The sequence below is a fragment of the Syngnathus floridae genome, chromosome 14, assembly GCF_059516105.1.
Source record: "Syngnathus floridae isolate MCC-2025c chromosome 14, RoL_Sflo_1.0, whole genome shotgun sequence".
NCBI classification, from domain to species: Eukaryota; Metazoa; Chordata; class Actinopteri; order Syngnathiformes; family Syngnathidae; genus Syngnathus; species Syngnathus floridae.
Window position 1 is genome coordinate 9479208 of NC_142426.1, and position 18410 is coordinate 9497617.

Below are 18410 nucleotides of genomic sequence, written 5' to 3' on the forward strand. Positions count from 1 at the left end.
ACTGTTTTTGCAGGCTGTCTGAACTTGTCTCTTTATCTTACTTTTATTCTTTGCAAAACAACACCATAATTACTGTATTTTCCGGACTATAAGGCGCAGCTAAAAACTTAAAATTTACTCAAAAGCCAACAGTGCGCCTTATATATGGACCAAATTCCTAAATTTAAACTGGCGTGTGTCATGAAATCAATCATAAGTGGCCCGCTGAAGACTATGAATCATGAATCAAAAAGACTATGGATCATTATTTTGTGATTATAAAGTAATTTGTTGCGTCTGAAGTTGAAATAGAAAAGATAAAATGGAGAATGATTTGATTTGGATTAAAAATCTGACATAATGCATTAATGGTGCGCCTTATAGTCCGGTGCGCCTTATAGTCCGGAAAATACGGTACACTTTTACTTGGTGTATTTTAGTCCTGGTTGACATTTTATCATTGGACATGTGCTGTGACAACTTTAAAGACAACACTAACACTGCCTACTGTGTTGATTGTGTTGTTGCTCGTGCACACATGAGCGACATGGAGGAGCCCAAAGCGAGATTTACATGGAGGAGCCTAAACCAAGATTTTTTTTACCCCCAGGGACCTGAATGCCAGATGGCAAACTTGAACACAGTCAACACTGCAAATGACTCGGAAAGAAGAAAAACTAAATATAATTTTGCATACCCATAGAAGCATCCTTTCGGGACATGTGTTCACCCTTGTTCCCGCGGTAGGTCGCGTTGCCGCTCAGCTCGTAGTCGTTCTTCCTCTCCTTCAACGCCATCATATCCCTCGGAGACGCTGGTGCACTTGCTGTGACACAAAAAATATCTACCATTACACCAATGATTGTATTTTTTTAGAGTAATCAAGATTCGTAATAGCAGAAAGTTACCTTTAAAGGAATCACACTTGCCGTCAGTATTATTTCCTCACCCAATCACTCAAAGATAAGCCGATAAGCCTTTTATGTTTTGATATTCTGTTGGTTTGTTCCACAGTGTGATTTTAGGTAAAGCTTAAGTCCTTTATACCCTCGTATATTTTTTCTTTTAGAATATATATTCCCTTCTATATTACTAGAATTTCTGAGCCTCTATTTCTCTCCTACTCCAACAATCCATCCATCTTTTTGCAGACTTTCTGACATTTGTCATAAGCAATTAGAGGGCTCCCATATTGAGACACACAACCATTCACACTCGCATTCACACCCGCATACAACCGAGTGTCTGTGGCTTGTGGGAGGAGGCCGGAGCATGAGGAGAGAGAACCCACAGAGACGACAGGAGAACATGCCAAATTTGCTAAGTGAAGGAAGGAGGTGATGACAAGGTTCTCACCATGAAGCAGACACCACCCGAGTTAATGCTTTCGATTCCCTTCTGGGAAGTTTGAATTGAGTCCGTTTTTGCCTTGCAAGGGCCTTCACTGAAAACTTGGAAATGGATGTTAACTCCAATTATTTTTTTTTTATTATTTATTATTTATTTATTGAAAAATGTTTTGCTTTGCTCCATGTTTTTGTCATTTTAGCAACATTTGTAAATTTATGGTATTAACATAGGGCATTGCCAATTATCGTCTCATCATACATTTCTTATAAATCAGTTGTTTTTCAATAATTGGTTATTATTGCATATTTTCAATTTGGACACTTGCGCTCCAATTTTGCATCTTTGCTAATGAAAAGTGAAAAATATAATGGTAAAAATTCGGCTGAAATTACTGAAATATTTCAAATCTAAGAATAAGTTGCTTAGGTGCATCATTTTTTAAAATATTTTTGAAATCACCCTCACCCTGAATATGGACCAAGGTCGTTAAGAAGCTCAAAAAAACGATGCACACTCACCCGATCGATTGTTTGGTGAGGTCCGTACAGGAGAGATGGATGGCGTACGAGAAGAAGAATAAGGCCGCTGCCTATCCCTTTCTATTGTGGACGATGAGCCGATAAAGTGGTATTGGGAATAGCCATCCTAGTGAGAAGCACGAGAAAAGGAAAACATAAAAGCAGTAATCAGTCAATAACTACATTTTGAGTCCTTTTTATTCCACTTGAGGGAAATAGCAAATTGTACTGCTGTACGTACCTTTTTGTAAAGGCTGCGCAGGTCTCGGTATTGCCACATGCTGTTTAGCACTTGAGATGCCGCTTTCACAACTTTGGGACTATGTCTGGGAATTCAGCAGGGAAGAAAAAAAAAAAAAAAAAAGAATAAAGCCAATCTGCCTTCCAGGAAAGGCTCATGAATCGAAATTAATATCTACAGCAATTTTAATTGGCCTTAGGAAATTTTTACCAATAAGTAGTTTTTGCAGATACTATTATTTTGGATGATTTGATTGGCTACTGCATAACAGGGACAGAAAGTCTATCTCATTTTAAAAATTAATGAGGCTAGTGCTATTACGCGCTAATCAGTCGTGACTCAAATTGAGTTGAGAATTGGATGTTGAAAACAATCGCCAAATCAGAAATTTTGGATGTGAATCAAAACGGGTCACAGGAACCCAGATATGAAAGTCTACCAGTGAATTATTTTTCATTACTTTTTTTGTTCATTATTTAGATTATGCAAAAACACATATTCATGAATACAATGTATGATATGAATTAAGTAGCTGTTGTCTCTTTTCTCCCTGCCATTTAAATATTCATAGTAATAAAAAACATCTGTATCTTGTAAATAATATTCCACTTACTTGTCTCCTTTGCTTCGGGCGACACCAATGAGCTTCTCTATGCCCCCGGCATCCCTCAGGGCCTTGGTGTTCTCCATATTTTTGGTGATAACCTCATGCAGAGCGCAGCAGATAGCGGTGACGGTGTCGTCCGACATGGTCTTTCCCACCAGAGCGCAACTGTTGGCACCACCGCTGCCACTTCCTCCACCACTACTACTCGTGTTGTTGTTGGTGGTACTGCCACCAGGTAATCGGTGCACCAGGTCCCTCATGGCATATTTACCTGTTTGGGGTTAGGGTTAGGGTGGATCAATGCAAATATGGATAATATTGATATTAAATTGGTATCAATATCAGAGAGATACTAGCGCGAGATCAATATCTGAGTTTCCCTTTCGCACCTGTTTTTTCATGGCTCCTTGTTTAACTAAAATCTTGGGGATAGTTTAATTGTTTAACCTTTTTTTTCCCAGAAAGAGAAAAATGGGGAAAATCTTATTTGTTGTGAACTGATTATCTAAAACAAAGGAATAAAATGGAGAAAAGTGAAAGAGATACAATTGATAATTCTGAGCAATACAAGGAAAAAACTACTCATTTGTTTTCTGCTTATCACGTTGTGCGCTTAATTTAAGAAAAGAAAAATCCAGACATCGATCAGGTGTGGGGAAACAACCAATTATAAATCATGTTCTAATTATGTCCTGGTTTTTAACAATTTAAAAATAAAAAGGCAAACATCCCCAATACAGTAATTAGCAGTTTGATGCTGTGCCTTCAAATCTATTATTCAAATCATTTCGCCTGATAACTCACCAATAAGCTCCTTGTTTCTGATGTCGAGAGCCATGTTCCTCAAGGCAGTGGCGATGGCACAGACAACTCGGTCATTGTCTATCCTCAGTAACTCCACAAGGATAGGAAGGCCCTTTTCTTTACGCACTGCAGCCCGGATATAAACTGACCACTGGACACGGACATAAAAAAAAGAACATTGTCAAAGGTGCACACAGGGATATATTCTATTTATTTAATTTTACAACATACCACTGTCTATCAAAACTCCCTAAGGTTTCAATTCTTGTTTATATACTCATAGTGAGGATGATGGTCTCCTCGACGTCCTCATGTAGAGACTAAATGTTTACTTGCCGCACTTTTGAAGACACTCTTGAGATGTTTCAAAAGAGGAGAGCAAGATAAAAAATCCTCCCTTTCAAAATGAATTCAGAAATAGTTGAATTCATTTTCCTTGACTTCTGATTTCAAAACATATCCATCAAATTGTATTTGTTAACATGTTTCTCTAATTTTACTCTATCGGCAGTATTTATAGGTGCTAGTCTCCCCAGAGCATGTGATCTTTCTAACTCTCTGTGGACTTCAATACCAACATTATTTTGAGGTTATACCTTCCAGCTCCCAGCAGCAAGGTTTTGCAGAGCACCAGCTGCTCCCTCCAGGGTGTCTGGGTTGGAGCATTCAGACAGCAGGGTAAGGTAGGGCTTGACAATACTGGGATGCCATAACATCTGAATCCCTTTTGGGGGCTCCGCCAAGTCTGGAAATGGACCTACACCGTCCCACTGTGAAAAATCACAATGAGCAAGATATTCAACAATTGCCCTCGTGTTTTGGTTTGCAATAATTAATGGTACTTCAGTGGTCACAATTGGCCGATTCTGCATCTGGTGTGTTTAATCCAATTATTGGTTTTGAGAAAAGACCAGATTGAATCATAGCTCCGTGATGGAAACTTTTCTTTTCTTGAACTTTTGGTTTACCTACAAGAGTGAAATGTAGCTCAATATATCTTGGTGTCATATAAGGGCTTGTGACAAATCATTTCTGTGAGAGAAAAAAACATCTAAAAATATTTTAGCGACATCATCTTTTGCAATTGCACTTAGAAAACCAACAAACTACAATAATACAAATTGATATTATAGTATAATTTAGTATATATAGTACTGCGTATTTTGCAAAGTCACAAAGAGCCGAGGATGAAAATGGCCCTGGAGCCATTTCTGATGTAAACATTCCAAACGCAATTCTCGCAAAAGAACATTTGTGAGAGGACTGTATGGTAGTCATCATACTATAGAATCCTTGTTCTTCAAGAAAGAGTTCCACAGTACACATTATCACCCGTCAACAATTTGATATGTGTTCCTAGTGCGCCAGATGAAAGTGACTGATTCCCTGATCCAGGCAGTGATTGCAATTTTAGAATTTCTGGGTAAAGGATTTTGACAGCATTGCATTTCCTTGGCACTGTGGTATACAATATTTCTTCCTTCCTCCATTAGTTTCAGGATAATTTCCATATAAGTTTTGGCACAAAGTTAGACAGATTGATGTTCGTCCTGACTGCTTACAACCCTCCATTTTCATAATACTTGGGCAAAGCACTGAGCCAGGCTGGCTTGCCTGTTATAATACAAAGTAAATACAGTAATGCATGATACATAAAATTACAAGGATCATGCAAACCATTTTGAATTGTCTTAATCTGTGGACAAACAACCTGCACCAGTTTTAATGTTTGTTTTAAAAATTTTTTTTAACTTAAATAAAACTGGAGAGGGTCACAAAAGTGTCTCTAAGATTAAACTTTAACCAGGAATGGAGGTCATTGAGGAGCACACCTCGTAGGAAGCCACTGCTGTCCGAAAAAATTGAAATGCAGTGGCCTGACCTCAAAAGAGTGATTCAAGTCAGACATCTCAAGAATATTGATGAATTGAAACAGTTTTGTAGAGAAACTAAAATTCCACCGGATCATTCTTGCTCCTCTGCAACAACAGGAAAAGTTGGGTTGATCTTATTGTTGTCAAAGAACCAACCTGCTATTTCAAGTACTGTATTTTCCGCACTATAAGGCGCACCTTCAATGAATGGCCCATTTTAAAACTTTGTCCATATATATGGCGCACCGGATTATAAGGCGCACCTTCAATGAATGGCCCATTTTAAAACTTTGTCCATATATAAGATATATACATTTGGCCCGCGGGCCGGACTTTGGACACACACGCCTGCTGTAGTGGCTCAATATTGGTCCATATATAAGGCGCACCTGATTATAAGGCGCACTGTCGGCTTTTGAGAACATTGGAGGTTTTTAGGTGCGCCTTATAGTGCGGAAAATACGGTATTAAGATAACTGCCAAATATTGCCCAAAATTTCTGCAGTCCATCATTATTCTTCAACATCCTGTGACTGTGAACAGGGCAAGTGATCTAGAAAATTTATGGATGGTAATCTCCTGAACTTCCTCCCATGTAGTTAATCTAACCTACTTCTCTGCTGTCCTCTATCGTTTTTGCAATTACCCACTGTTAATAGGATAGGAAGATAGAGCTCCACTTGCTATTCCGTGATAATCGGCTACAGCTGCACTGGAGTGGTGACAGATAGAAAATGTTGTGTAAGACTAAAAGCAATGAGTTTATACTTATCTTTTTAATTGTGAACACAGGATTACTACTTTAGTTATAAAAAAAAATAATACAGAGACTTTGACAAACGTTGCTTGCTCAGTACTACCATTTTCAAATCTTATTTAGCCTTTTCTTGAAATGAAAAGGGGGGGAAATTGAAACTAATTGGTGATTCACATACCGGATATGTTGGGTTCTCCATTCCCTCTCTTCTCAAAGTGTAAACGATGTCTGCTAATTAGACAGAATGTGTCTCTGATTACTTATTCTAAGCATGACAAGAAGATGGAGCATCAAATAAAAGAGCTCAATTTGACACCAAATGGTGATGATGGCGCGCCCAAAAAATTGATAATAGATAAAAATGAACTAAAATGAACATTTTGATGAATAAACACAGGTAGCCACTAACGAAGATTAGCTAACCAATAAAAGATAAGGTGTTGTTTTAATGTGTCAAAGTCTCACTTTTGGAGCTTCCCCTTGATAGATTTATTGAGTGAATGCAAAGCCAAGCAGTTGCCTTCTGGTTTCATCATCAGTGATGTGTTTCATTGTCTGCTCTTTTCAAAGATTCTGCCCAATGCTAGAGATCTGTTTCAAATTTCCACACACCCTATACTAAAAAACCTCAATGTATTTTTGTTGAAAACCTCCAAGTAATACACCATTTATTACAATTATTCAAAGACATGATGATGTTACCGGATGAAGCACAGCCAAATGGTTTCCAGTCGTCTTCTTGAATTTAGCAAAATTAATAGACATACCTTGCTGAGATAACCACTAATTACTATCTGTAAATCACAGCACTGCACACACAAGTCAATAGTTGTCAAATTCCAAAATCTGCACCACTGTTGTTGTGACTCTAATGTTTATCATCCCCCAGAGTCATGACATGCAATAATAAAGAATGGAATTCCTGACCTGGTCATGTCCCTTCTTTTTCTTCTTCTTCTTGCCCCAGCATCCGGAACTCTCTGCATCCTTCCCCCCGGTGTCACATAAGAGACCATCAAGCTCCTCAGACCCCCCTTGTTGGTTATGAGATGTCTCTGCTGCCAGACGGTATGACAAGTTCCTCAGGATGCACACACAGTTCTCAACGGTCTGACATCGACAAGTAGAGAACAGAAAAGATGAGAAAGGTCATTATTGACAGAAGATACTCCTGTTCAAATGAAATAAAGATCATTTTAAAACAAACACAATAATGAACTCTTAAAAATCATTAGGCACCCGTTATTATTAAAAATACCTTCAATTAAGCGCAAGTATACAGACTCCACATTTACATTACATATAAAGCAGTATTATTTTTACCAGTTCTGCCTTGGGGGAGGTCTGCCTGGCCATTGTACGACATTCTAGTTCCACATCGAATCATATAATTGCTTGGAGAGCAAATATAATGAATCATTGAGACCTTGGCCCTGTCCTGTATATGTAAGGATTCAATAGAAATGCACACAGACAAAAACATCTAACCTGGGCTATAACCAAGGTTATATGGCATCCGTTTCAAACAAATCCCTTTTATTGCAGTCATGTTTGCCTTTGAAATGTGCTTCATGCACTTCTATCAGTCTTCGTTCCAACTGTTTGCCTATTTGCATGGTCTGTGTATTTTTTTTTCAAATTGTTTTTGTAATTCATCTATGATCGTTTGTTGTGTGTGTAGGTGTCTTTGTGTAGTGTGAGAATGTGTTACCTTGCTGTCAATCTCACTGCTCCCCAGTGCAGTCTGGATGACGTAGAGTAAAGCGTCTGTCAGACCCTCACACTCCCTCATCCTCCTGCGGGCCTCCTCGCCTGCAGAACTCACATTGCTGATGCACGTACACGACACACACACACACACATGGATTAATATATAACCCGCACTCGCATTAATAACACTCCCAAGGTGTAAGGTGTAACTTTTGAATGTCACGCTATTAAAGAGAAATTAATTACATAGGAAATATGTGATCTGTCGGGTACTCGGGTGCATTGAAATATTCTTAACCTTCCCTTAATACAAAATAACCTTAGTTTTTATGTTTGGGGGTTTGCCTTTGGGTGCTATGCTTTGTGAACTGGTCTACTAAATATACATCAACATGTTATATAAGTAAAAATGTCACAATGCATAGTAAAATAAATAATATTCTGAAGGATAGTAATTTAAAGGTGCATACAGTCCATGCTAGTACTAAACAAATTAGGCCTATACATTATGAACCATCAATATGATGCACATGGTAACATCTGAGGACCAAATGAGTTCCTGACCAGATTTCCCATGAGTGCCAGCGCATAATATTATGGAATTCTGAGCTGTTCCTTGCCTGTAGTTGGACTGTATTAAATTTCTGTTTCCATCGGCTGTGTTACGGATGAATAGTGATGAGGTAATGAATCCAGTTGTGTCATATCACGATGTTGGAAAAAAACATCGGACTTTTAATTCTCCAGGCAAGGAGTCAAACCCACAACCTCCGCTCTGTGAGGCGGACGTGCTAACTAGTCGACCACCCCCGTCATACCAATTAATCAACATTTGATTTGGTTACTAGGATAACAGGCATGTTTTGAAAAAGTGCATGAAATTTTTGAATTCTGCTTGGAACCACAAAGGCTTTTATGGCATATGACATCATTTTTCTAAAGTAAGAAGCAGTGAGCCAAAGGGAGGCCAAGAAAAAATTGTTAACGGGCTGATTGAAATAGTCTGGCAGAATGGAGGCTCGAGATAGGAATAGCTAGAAAGAGAATGAGAGAGTGGGTTGCATAAAAGAGGGAAGACGAGGGGGAGCAGGTGGTCAGTGATATACCAAACCTGCCATGAAATATTCCATCTTTAATCAGAGTCCCGGCATTCCCTAACGAGGCATGAGAAAGATGAATTGAGAATTTGAGTTTAGGCAGCTGATCCACGCTAAGACTTGCTTTGCACCACAACACCACCGGGGCTCAAACCCAATACGCTGCAACTGAAGCCTTCAAAAGACATCGCTACCTGTAGCTTTTATGACAGGGTGTAGAACTCTTGACACTTTTGGGCATTCACATACTGAAGTTGAAAATAAGCGCAAGTTAACAGAAAAAAAAACAATTTTGTAGAGCAGGCGCTGTCACAACTTAAAAGCCATAAAGCTTAGGGAGACATAAGAATAATCCACTTCCTTTTCCCAGACCGTCTACAATACACATAAAATTGTGAAAACACATGAATTACATTCATTGGTCTTCTTATAAGTAAGGGATTTATAAACCTGTGATGTTCCAATTCCAAGTGGTGTCATCCGAATGAATAAACACCAACACACTAAAGTCAAATAATGAGTCATCTTGAGAGCGGCTAAGTCTGTCACTTTTCCCAGACAAAACATAACCTAAATACCGTATTGGCTCGAATATAAGACGGTGTTTTTTGCATTGAAATAAGACTGAATGTCTTACATTCGGGGTCTAGACATTATACCCACTATACTACTGTATCTAACCACGATCAGAACCCACAGTAGGTCAAAATCTTGACGGTTCCACAAACTTGTTGCTTTTGCAACATTACAGTTTGAAAGTAGCATAAGCATAGCTGAATAGAATTGGCACACACACAAAAATGTTGCATCTTAATCAAATGTGGGACCTTTAAAGAACACAACAATGAGAGGTGGTTGTGTGGAGTCACTGACCGGAGGCATCCGGTGGCATTGCGAAGGACCTGGGAGGAGTGGAGATGTAATTTGCGGTCTTCTTGCGTATGAGGGGAGGTGTCCCAGCCCGAGTGGGGGATGATCACAGCATTGGTCAGAACAGCCAGGGCATCCTGGATAATTGGCATCTTCAGGGCGTCACATGACGAGAGGTTCCACAAGACACCTACACAAGATGGATGAAAAGTCAGCACGGAAAACAGAAGATCTCGATAACATCATGTCCTTCAGGGGCTTCTCCTTGGGTCAACGATTATTATTGTCATATCAGCTACACTGGGGATTCTAATAACAAGGCCGAAATTTACTGAAGTAATTCTTGTTGACCTTCACTTGATAAAATATCAGTGTCTGTATCTAATGCGCCCGTGTAATTGGATGTATGAATGTGTCCATCGCTACTCACATCTGCATTAATCCATCCTTCTCTGTAGCTTTAATTATAACCCTCAAAGATCAATGTTAAGAGAGCAGTGTGTGTGGCCAGAAGGAAGCTGTAAATGTCTCCGCAACATTAATTAGCTGGGCCAGTGGCATCACCGTATCTCAAGAAGGCCAAGTGGATGGCCGTGAGGGGATGCTGCTAAACATGTACAGTATCTCGGCCATTTGATTGCTTTCAAGGATCTGTACTTCTGGGGAGGCTAAATTATGTGTGCTATTCATATCATTCTAACTAAAGGCTTTAATTTATGTTTCAATTAAAAACAAAAATATTCTGAAAAAAAAAACTAGAAATGTAATAGATGACCACCCAATGTAAAAATCGATGCTATTTTAGGATAAATTTTATTGCATACTAAAATATTATTTATGTCTATGGCTGTTCAAATGGAAGATACAAAAAACTCAAACTATAACATCATTTGTTGATTGAAATGTCAAGTTAAAGTTACTGAAATGCATTCCTGAATAGACAAAAACAATTTTGGTTTTTAACCAAATTATAACAATAATCAAATGATGTGTGCTATTCATATCATTCGAACTAAAGGCTTTAATTTATGTTTCAATTAAAACCAAAAATATTCTGGAAAAAAAAAAAAAACTATAAATGTAATAGATGACCACCCAATGTAAAAATCGATGCTATTTTAGGATGAATTTTATTGCATACTAAAATATTGTTTATGTCTATGGCTGTTCAAATGGAAGATACAAAAAACTCAGACTATAACATAATTTGTTGATTGAACTGTCAAGTTAAACTTCCTGAAATGCATTCCTGAATAGACAAAAACAATTTTGGTTTTTAACCTTATGCGCTCAACACACGCAAGAATATAAACAAGGTTTTCCGTATGGACAAGTGCGCTAATAAACGGAACATGGACAAGAATTGCCCTTTGTTGATAAGGTCAATACAATAAAGTATGTTCAAGCTACCTAGCTACAAATACTACAGCAAATAGCTAAGTGCACTTAAAAGAGGATGTCAAAAGCAAAATATGCATGTTGACATGGTTACTGGAGATTATTTGCAATTGGCAAGGTCTTTATCCAAATACTAAAAGGTTGCTACATATTTACATAAAATTTACAGTCCTCAATCTGAAGATCCAAAAACATTTTATCGGTCTTCAGAGGTCATCGAAAAAAATAAATTGACCAAAAATATCGACATTATATTCTTTATTTAAAATCCTAAGCATCCAGATGATGATCATGGCCATGTAAATATGAGTAAAATCATCTGCTTGCCAGCCTCTTTTCCACTGTGCAATATGACATCATCCGCCTGAGGAGAAAGGCAGAGTGGGTCTTTATCTTTGATTGAACACATTTGCACCCACAAACCGGCGCACACACACAACACACATGCACACAGATACACACAAATACACACGCATGAAGGGGGTTAATTGCCTCAGCCTTACATCATGAGTGGCAGCAGGAGGTTAGAAATGCGCTGTTGTATTGAGAGAGGGGAAATGAACATGTTGGTTGCTTTTCTTTGTCTCTGAAGCCATTCTGCAGTTCTCATTTGGGCTGTCATTCACTTCACTATCTCATCACTGCATCTCTTTATCTGCCGATTGATATTTGATTTTTCTTTGCACATTTTTTTGTATCTCGGACAGTTGGCGCCACCATTTGTCATTTTGATGTGACAGGGGGAGTCTGCATAGAAATATATGCTAACACTATTGCCTCGCAAATACCTGGTTATTGAATAGCGGGGTGGGAAAAAAATAGTTTGGGCGGGGTTGGGCGGTCTATTTGTCATCTTTTAGCCTCCTTCAGTCTCACCATGGCAACTGGAGCAGGAAACAATTCAGGTACTCAATGCTTTCAAAATAGGTATTCTAATTTAAAATAAAAAAGAAATCCATCCATCTATTTTCTATATTACTTATCTCATGCTTACCAAAATAAATATTTAATGTCATGTTGAAATAATAAAATGAAAAAGGCCTTTCTTAAACTATCACACTAAGTTGGAAGCATATAAAACAACTCTCCAAAAGTTTCGGGTATGTTAAAAAATTCGGAGTCTATATTTTAAAGGCTAACAAATATTGTATAGCTTTTTTTGCTGCATGTTCACTCATCATCTATTTGGTGTTGTTGACATTCTTGCATTTTAGCTTGACATTTCTTTCATGTTGCTAGAATACCAAAGTAATTACTCACTAAGACTGGCTTGATAAAAATTTGATGAATTGATGGAGGTCCAAAAGTCAGAGTAGCCTTCTGTTATTTTATGTGGCACTGTGAAGAAAAGCCTTTTTTGTTTTTGTTACAACGGACAAAAGCTGGATGGCTGTTTTTAATGATTCTTATTTGTTACAGATGGAATTCCATACATGAGCGTTGTCCAAATAAGGTTTCAGTAGCATCGTGTTTTAATCCCATTACCCTGTTAAGTATTCTCTAGGAAATTACTGAGCCCCCAGGGGATCCTAATGCTACGTCTTGAGTTCAATTTACCCACTGCGGGACTGGAAGAAATTGTCTTCTTTTCTACATTGTAGTGCGGGCTTTCCCAAGGACACCCACAAGCATTGTGCACCGAATCAACCGGGAAGAGGCACTTTTACCTGTTTACCTCCCAAAACTGTACGTTTTGTTCTAACAAGGAACAGAACGAAAGAGGTGCAAAAGAGATTGGAAAACAGAGGTCATTTTCCCTGCAAGATGCTTAGCCCCGCCTCCCCGTTCTTTTTTGTGTACAGTATATGTGTGAGTCAGGCAGCTTTCCTACACGCTGTGATCCTGATTCAAAAAGAGGAAAAGATGATACTAAAGATAGGCACAGTTGAAACAAAGGATGGCAATGTACAGGAAAATGTAAAAGAAAAACGAGGTGTGAGGTGTGTGAGAGAGACTAAAGATACTAAAGACATTGTGTTTTGTAAAGATAAGTTGAATATTCTAAGCATTCTGCACTACAACTCAAACTAATCATTTCAGGTCATTCCTTGTTAAAGTCTGCGAAAAACAACAGCATTAGCCAAACAAATTGATGGTAATTCTGCTGTCTACCTAAATTGTTGATCTAGCCACAGACTGTTTTTTTTTCTTTCACCCAGGATACGAGTTTAAATGCACGTTATTAAATGTGAAAGTATTTGATTACTTATGGAAGTTAAACAAAATTGCAGTTTTTGTTATACCCTTATTTTTACCCTTAATTTTTCCACTTTAGTTGTTTTTTTTAGTTAATTGTATTTTGCAAAAGGCAGCAGTGTTTTGTCTTATTATTCTGCAAAAATGGGAAAAATGCAAGGTCGATTTTCTTTCTTATAAAATATCTTATATTCACTCGTGTTTAAATGCACATATAGGATACCTACTGTAACTATCCATATTAGCACTGGAGATAAGTGTGCTCTTTCTGCTTATTTCATCACTCTTGTGAAAGGATAAAGATAGATCACTCAATGTGTGGTGTTACATTTCCTCCTAACAAGAAAGGTCATAGTGAGACCAGAGGTTTCCTCACATCAATTTCACACCTGCTAGAACTTTGAGGAAACAACTAAACAAAAGGTGCTTGTCTTATTTGTCGACACATTGGCAAATCCAGTTTATTTGGAATTTGCATTTTCGGAATCCTCTGCTGCAAGACACATCTATTAACCGACTCAGACAGCGACTCAGTTTAGAAATTTAAAATGGAATATCGTTCTGGCGAGTCGTCTTGAGTTTGCCAAATGATCATTGAATCACTTCTCAAATGTCAAAATAAGTTATAACACACAAGAAGCAAGCACCATTATTGTACGAAATAATGCAAGTTGACTTTGTGACAACTAATGCCTGCAAATAACTCAACTCCTCCAATGAACCCCAAAGAATTCTGGATGTGGATCAGTCAAATGTGACAAATTATTTATAGTGTTGATGACTGCCTATCAAGGTCCTTGAGCTAAACATCTTTTCATGATAATGGGCTTTGGGAATAGCAAGAAGTAGAAACACGGCTGGTAATCATTTAATTATTTTGTAGTTTGGTTTCAGTCGAGACATGAGTGGGTTTAGAATGACAATTTGATGTGGAACACAAATGCTGAAGCAAAATATGGGCCAAACAGCAATGGAAACTAAATACTAAATATATATGCATGTGTATGTTTCACCTGTAAGGAGCTCTCGGATCTCGACATCGGTGGTTTTCCGGAGAAGTCGGACCAGAGCCGGTATTCCTCCACAGTTTTTTAGTGCAATCTTGTTGTCGTCATTGGCCTTCCCATAGACCAAGTTGCGAAGAGCTCCGCAGGCGCTGCGGTGCACGTCGGTCATGCGGTGGTCCAGCAAGTCTACGAGAAGCTGGATGCCTCCTTGTCGTCGAATCTTAGGAAAAGAACGGTAGAAGAATCGTATAGTATCATCTCTTGGCACCTTCCACTTATTGTGAAGTAAAAAATGCATGGAAGTGGTTAGTGTAACTTTATTTTTCAATCCTTCTGTCTAGTGTACATTCAAATGCATTTTCTCAGTAAACTTCTTGCGGCATTTGAGAGAGTTCACAAAATCAGGAGAATCATCTTCTCCTGAGCCGGCTGATTTTCTCAGAGCCTCACCACTGAATGACCAAACCAATCACAAAGCGGGATTAGCGATGTCCCGATCGAGAATTTTAGACTTCCGGTCTAATTTTTTCAGCTTGAATTAATATACTTAATTGTCCTTCCTTTCCTGATTCCAGATTGGAACGGTTCCTGTCAAGAAGAACACCTTTGAGGTTTTTATGTATTAATCTGGCTCTTGTCAGGGGACTGTGTTTCTGAATATTAAATGAGTGTTACATTTTAAATATGTTAAACCACTTTCACACTTGAAAGAGTGTGATTTCCTCCCACTCATGTCCTACCAAGAGCATTGAGATCCCCTACCAGAATGAGGCAGTCCTCAGCAGCAACCCCTCCCTCCCCTTAGTGGTTCGGGGGATATGGAGAGAGAGAGAGAAACGCAAAACACAATCTCATCCCCGGCTATTCCTCAGCTTTCTCACTGTATTTTTAATTCATGCTGATGGATGTGCTTTGAAGAATATTGCTTGTCCCAATTAGATCCCTTAGATTCATGGGCAGGGTTAATACCGTTGAGTAAAGTTGAATGGAGTCGCATTAGAGAGACAGATGTTTTCAAAAGGGATCTTGAGTGACAAGAGGTCACAAGGTTAAACAGTAAGAGCAGCGGCATATTCAAAGTTGTGTTAAGACGGTGTAATGAGATATTAATGCCATCTAATATGGAGCTCAACGTTTGAAAACGAGTCTCCTGGCGGTGTGCTTTGAATTTCAGTCTATGGAACTGACTTGTATATTTGTTTTTACTTCACTGTGCCTCCAGGGATGCAATATAAAATGTAATATATGATTTCAGGGTTTAAGGACTAGTTATTCAATTAAAAAGAAATTACACTCTTTTGGAATGAAGTGATCTTTTTCTGCTTGATGAAAGATTACAATCAGTAATTTCCTGCTGCGAGCCACAGGTGAATAAAAATACAAATGAATTGATAAAATAGATTTATGGGGTTTCGAGGATTATCGGAACTCAGTTTTGCAGATCCAAGTTTCATTATTTATGTTGCTTTATCAGATTTTTTCTTATTGGCAATGTTTCAAGCGTCATGATATTACATGTTTGCTTTCACTATTTTCTCCTCAACATGATTTGTTAAAATTAAAAAAAAAAAACAGGTCTAGTGTATTTTTGAACTACATTCGAGGATTACAGTGTAAAAACTCAAGTTATCAGGGAAATCTTTTTGGTTTTTTCCTTCGTTGGAAAAGCGGAATTGCTGACAAATCGGCTTTTGTAAAGGGCACGCTCCAGCGTGTGTGTGTGTGTGCGTGTGTGTATTTGGGTTCTGGTTTGACATGTTGAGATTAAGGGGACACCATTTTGACATACATTACAACCCAAAGGCACAAAGGTCTCATAATGAGTAAAGCATGTCATCTGGAGTCTAGCCCAAATCCTCAATCTTGCATGCGCTGTCATAAACCAATTGCAGCTGGCGTGCTGGCAGGGCTCAAACTTCTCTGAATACCGAAAAAAAAAAAAGCAGGAACCCCGTTGAGTGCTTGGTCTTTGGAGGAATACAATCACGTTGGAACAAACAGATTGTCCAGTGGAGCAAATGACAAAAGTTTGTCCTCTTAGTCATTACCTCACACTTGATCTTGTTGTCTCCAAAGCAAAGGTGTTGGAGGTAGGCGGCGGCGTTGGACTGGACCGATGGGAACTGATGTTGTAACATTTGGATCACCTCCGGCAGCTCTGGATCCCTCCAACCAAACTCCCTGCAGGGATAGACACAAAGAGAACATGACTACAAGTGGGACCATTTTTTATTTTCTTTATTTTGAGAGAGTGTGCACCTGATTGGAAATGTTTGTTAAGTAGCGACTAAGATTCCAAAAGGTAGTGACTGCTACATTTACCGTATTTTCCGGACTATAAGGCACACCTTCAATGAAGGGCCCATTTTAAAGCTTTGTCCTTATATAAGGCGCACTGGACTATAAGGCGCACCATTAATGCATCAGGTCAGATTTTTAATCCAAATCAAATTATCTTTTTTATTTCAACTTCAGACGCAACAAATTACTTTATAATCACAAAATAATGATCCATAGTCTTTTTGATTCATGATTCATAGTCTTCAGCGGGCCACTTATGATTGATTTCATGACACAATGCTTCGGGCCAGTTTAAATTTAGGAATTTGGTCCATATATAAGGCGCACCGGACTATAAGGCACTGTATGCGTTTGAGAAAATTTCTGGTTTTTAGGTGCGCCTTAGAGTCCGGAAAATACGGTAATAACAGAAATAACAATATCACCTTAGTATATATGTATATCAACAATAAATGTTAACAGTGAAATTCAACAAACTCAAACCACGAATGCAGTCCAATGATTTATAATTTAACTTCAGATTATGGGACAGTCTTACTGCAACATAAAATTAAACTCTTCCTATTAAAAACAAATGGTATCATTCATGTTTTTCACTGACCGTTTTTTTTTTTTTTAACCTTTCTACATTCAGGTTGGCCCTATTTCTATACCACTTCTGCATCAGGCTCACGTGTTCTGTGAACCAAATAGCAAATTCCACACAAACACGTTTTCCCTGGTGCAAATGAGACTTTTCCTCCATAGGGCATATTTACTTTAGTTTTAGCCTGCTGAAGGTTTGCTTAATGTATTTGCTCTCAGGCAGAATTACAGTGCATACACATTTTCACACAAACACCCCAACATACACATGTACCCTCAGGCAAGCTCAGTAACCCTATAAATATGTGAAAAGGGTGTTTGTGATGAAAGAAATAATTAATGTGAGAATGATGTGACAAGAGAGAATAAAGTTAAGGAAAAATCTGAAAGTGGAGTTGAAGAAGGGCTTACTCAGGCTTATCAGATATTGACAAGCTTCCTACTTTTGGGAGACTTATCAATAATCAAAAGAGATAAAAGCATCCTGTTTCTTGGGACCAACTGAAAGTGGATCATCTTTTTTTTTTCCACTCAATGTGATTTTGCCCGTAGGTGGAAGGAAGTGCTTTTGCTATGATTTTCTCTCTATTACTTGTAATAATTTAACTTTTGGTGATACAGCTTGTCAGAGGTACAATATCGTGAGTTCCGGTTTGATATGAATGTTTCAGATTTCTAAGATGTTTTGGTTCGACATATAGAGTAGGTAGATTGTAAACCATTTCACTTGCATCGTACTTTGAATGCTCCATCATAGTAATCCCAATAGACATGCTGGCATTTGAAAATCTGAACAGCAGCTACGGGAAAGAGCACTTACAAACTCAAAGGAAACTATCTGGCTGGTTTGCAATTGTGTTTCTTTTTTAATGCTAAAGTTCGCATGATCATCATCATCAGGATACACCTTGAACCAATCGCCACCCAATCGCCACACAAATTAAAAACATGACAATTTCCAACTTTAAAGTGGAGAGTAGTACATGAACCAATTGAATCAACTTTTTGGAGTATGCCAAGAATAGAACGCTCCATATACAGGACCGTCTCAGAAAATTAGAATATTGTGATAAAGTTTTTTTATTTTCTCTAATGCAATTAAAAAAAAAAGTCATA

General features: G+C 38.2%; 1 protein-coding gene across 5 annotated transcripts in view; it reads right to left on the reverse strand.

Annotated features, from left to right (window-relative positions):
* ctnnd2b (catenin (cadherin-associated protein), delta 2b) overlaps positions 1-18410 on the reverse strand; it is an 81933-nt gene that overhangs the window by 5811 nt on the left and 57712 nt on the right. For 4 of the 5 annotated variants that reach the window (XM_088395811.1, XM_088395809.1, XM_088395812.1 and 1 more), the window contains 11 exons: positions 16457-16589; positions 14415-14628; positions 9811-9997; positions 7842-7959; positions 7058-7240; positions 4096-4269; positions 3500-3650; positions 2702-2966; positions 2089-2182; positions 1848-1974; positions 677-805 (listed from right to left, as the gene is read on the reverse strand). In XM_088395811.1, the coding sequence (XP_088251937.1) occupies positions 677-805; positions 1848-1974; positions 2089-2182; positions 2702-2966; positions 3500-3650; positions 4096-4269; positions 7058-7240; positions 7842-7959; positions 9811-9997; positions 14415-14628; positions 16457-16589 (1775 nt within the window). The remainder of the gene's footprint in view (positions 1-676; positions 806-1847; positions 1975-2088; positions 2183-2701; positions 2967-3499; positions 3651-4095; positions 4270-7057; positions 7241-7841; positions 7960-9810; positions 9998-14414; positions 14629-16456; positions 16590-18410) is intronic. The other variant, XM_088395810.1, reaches the window with a different exon arrangement.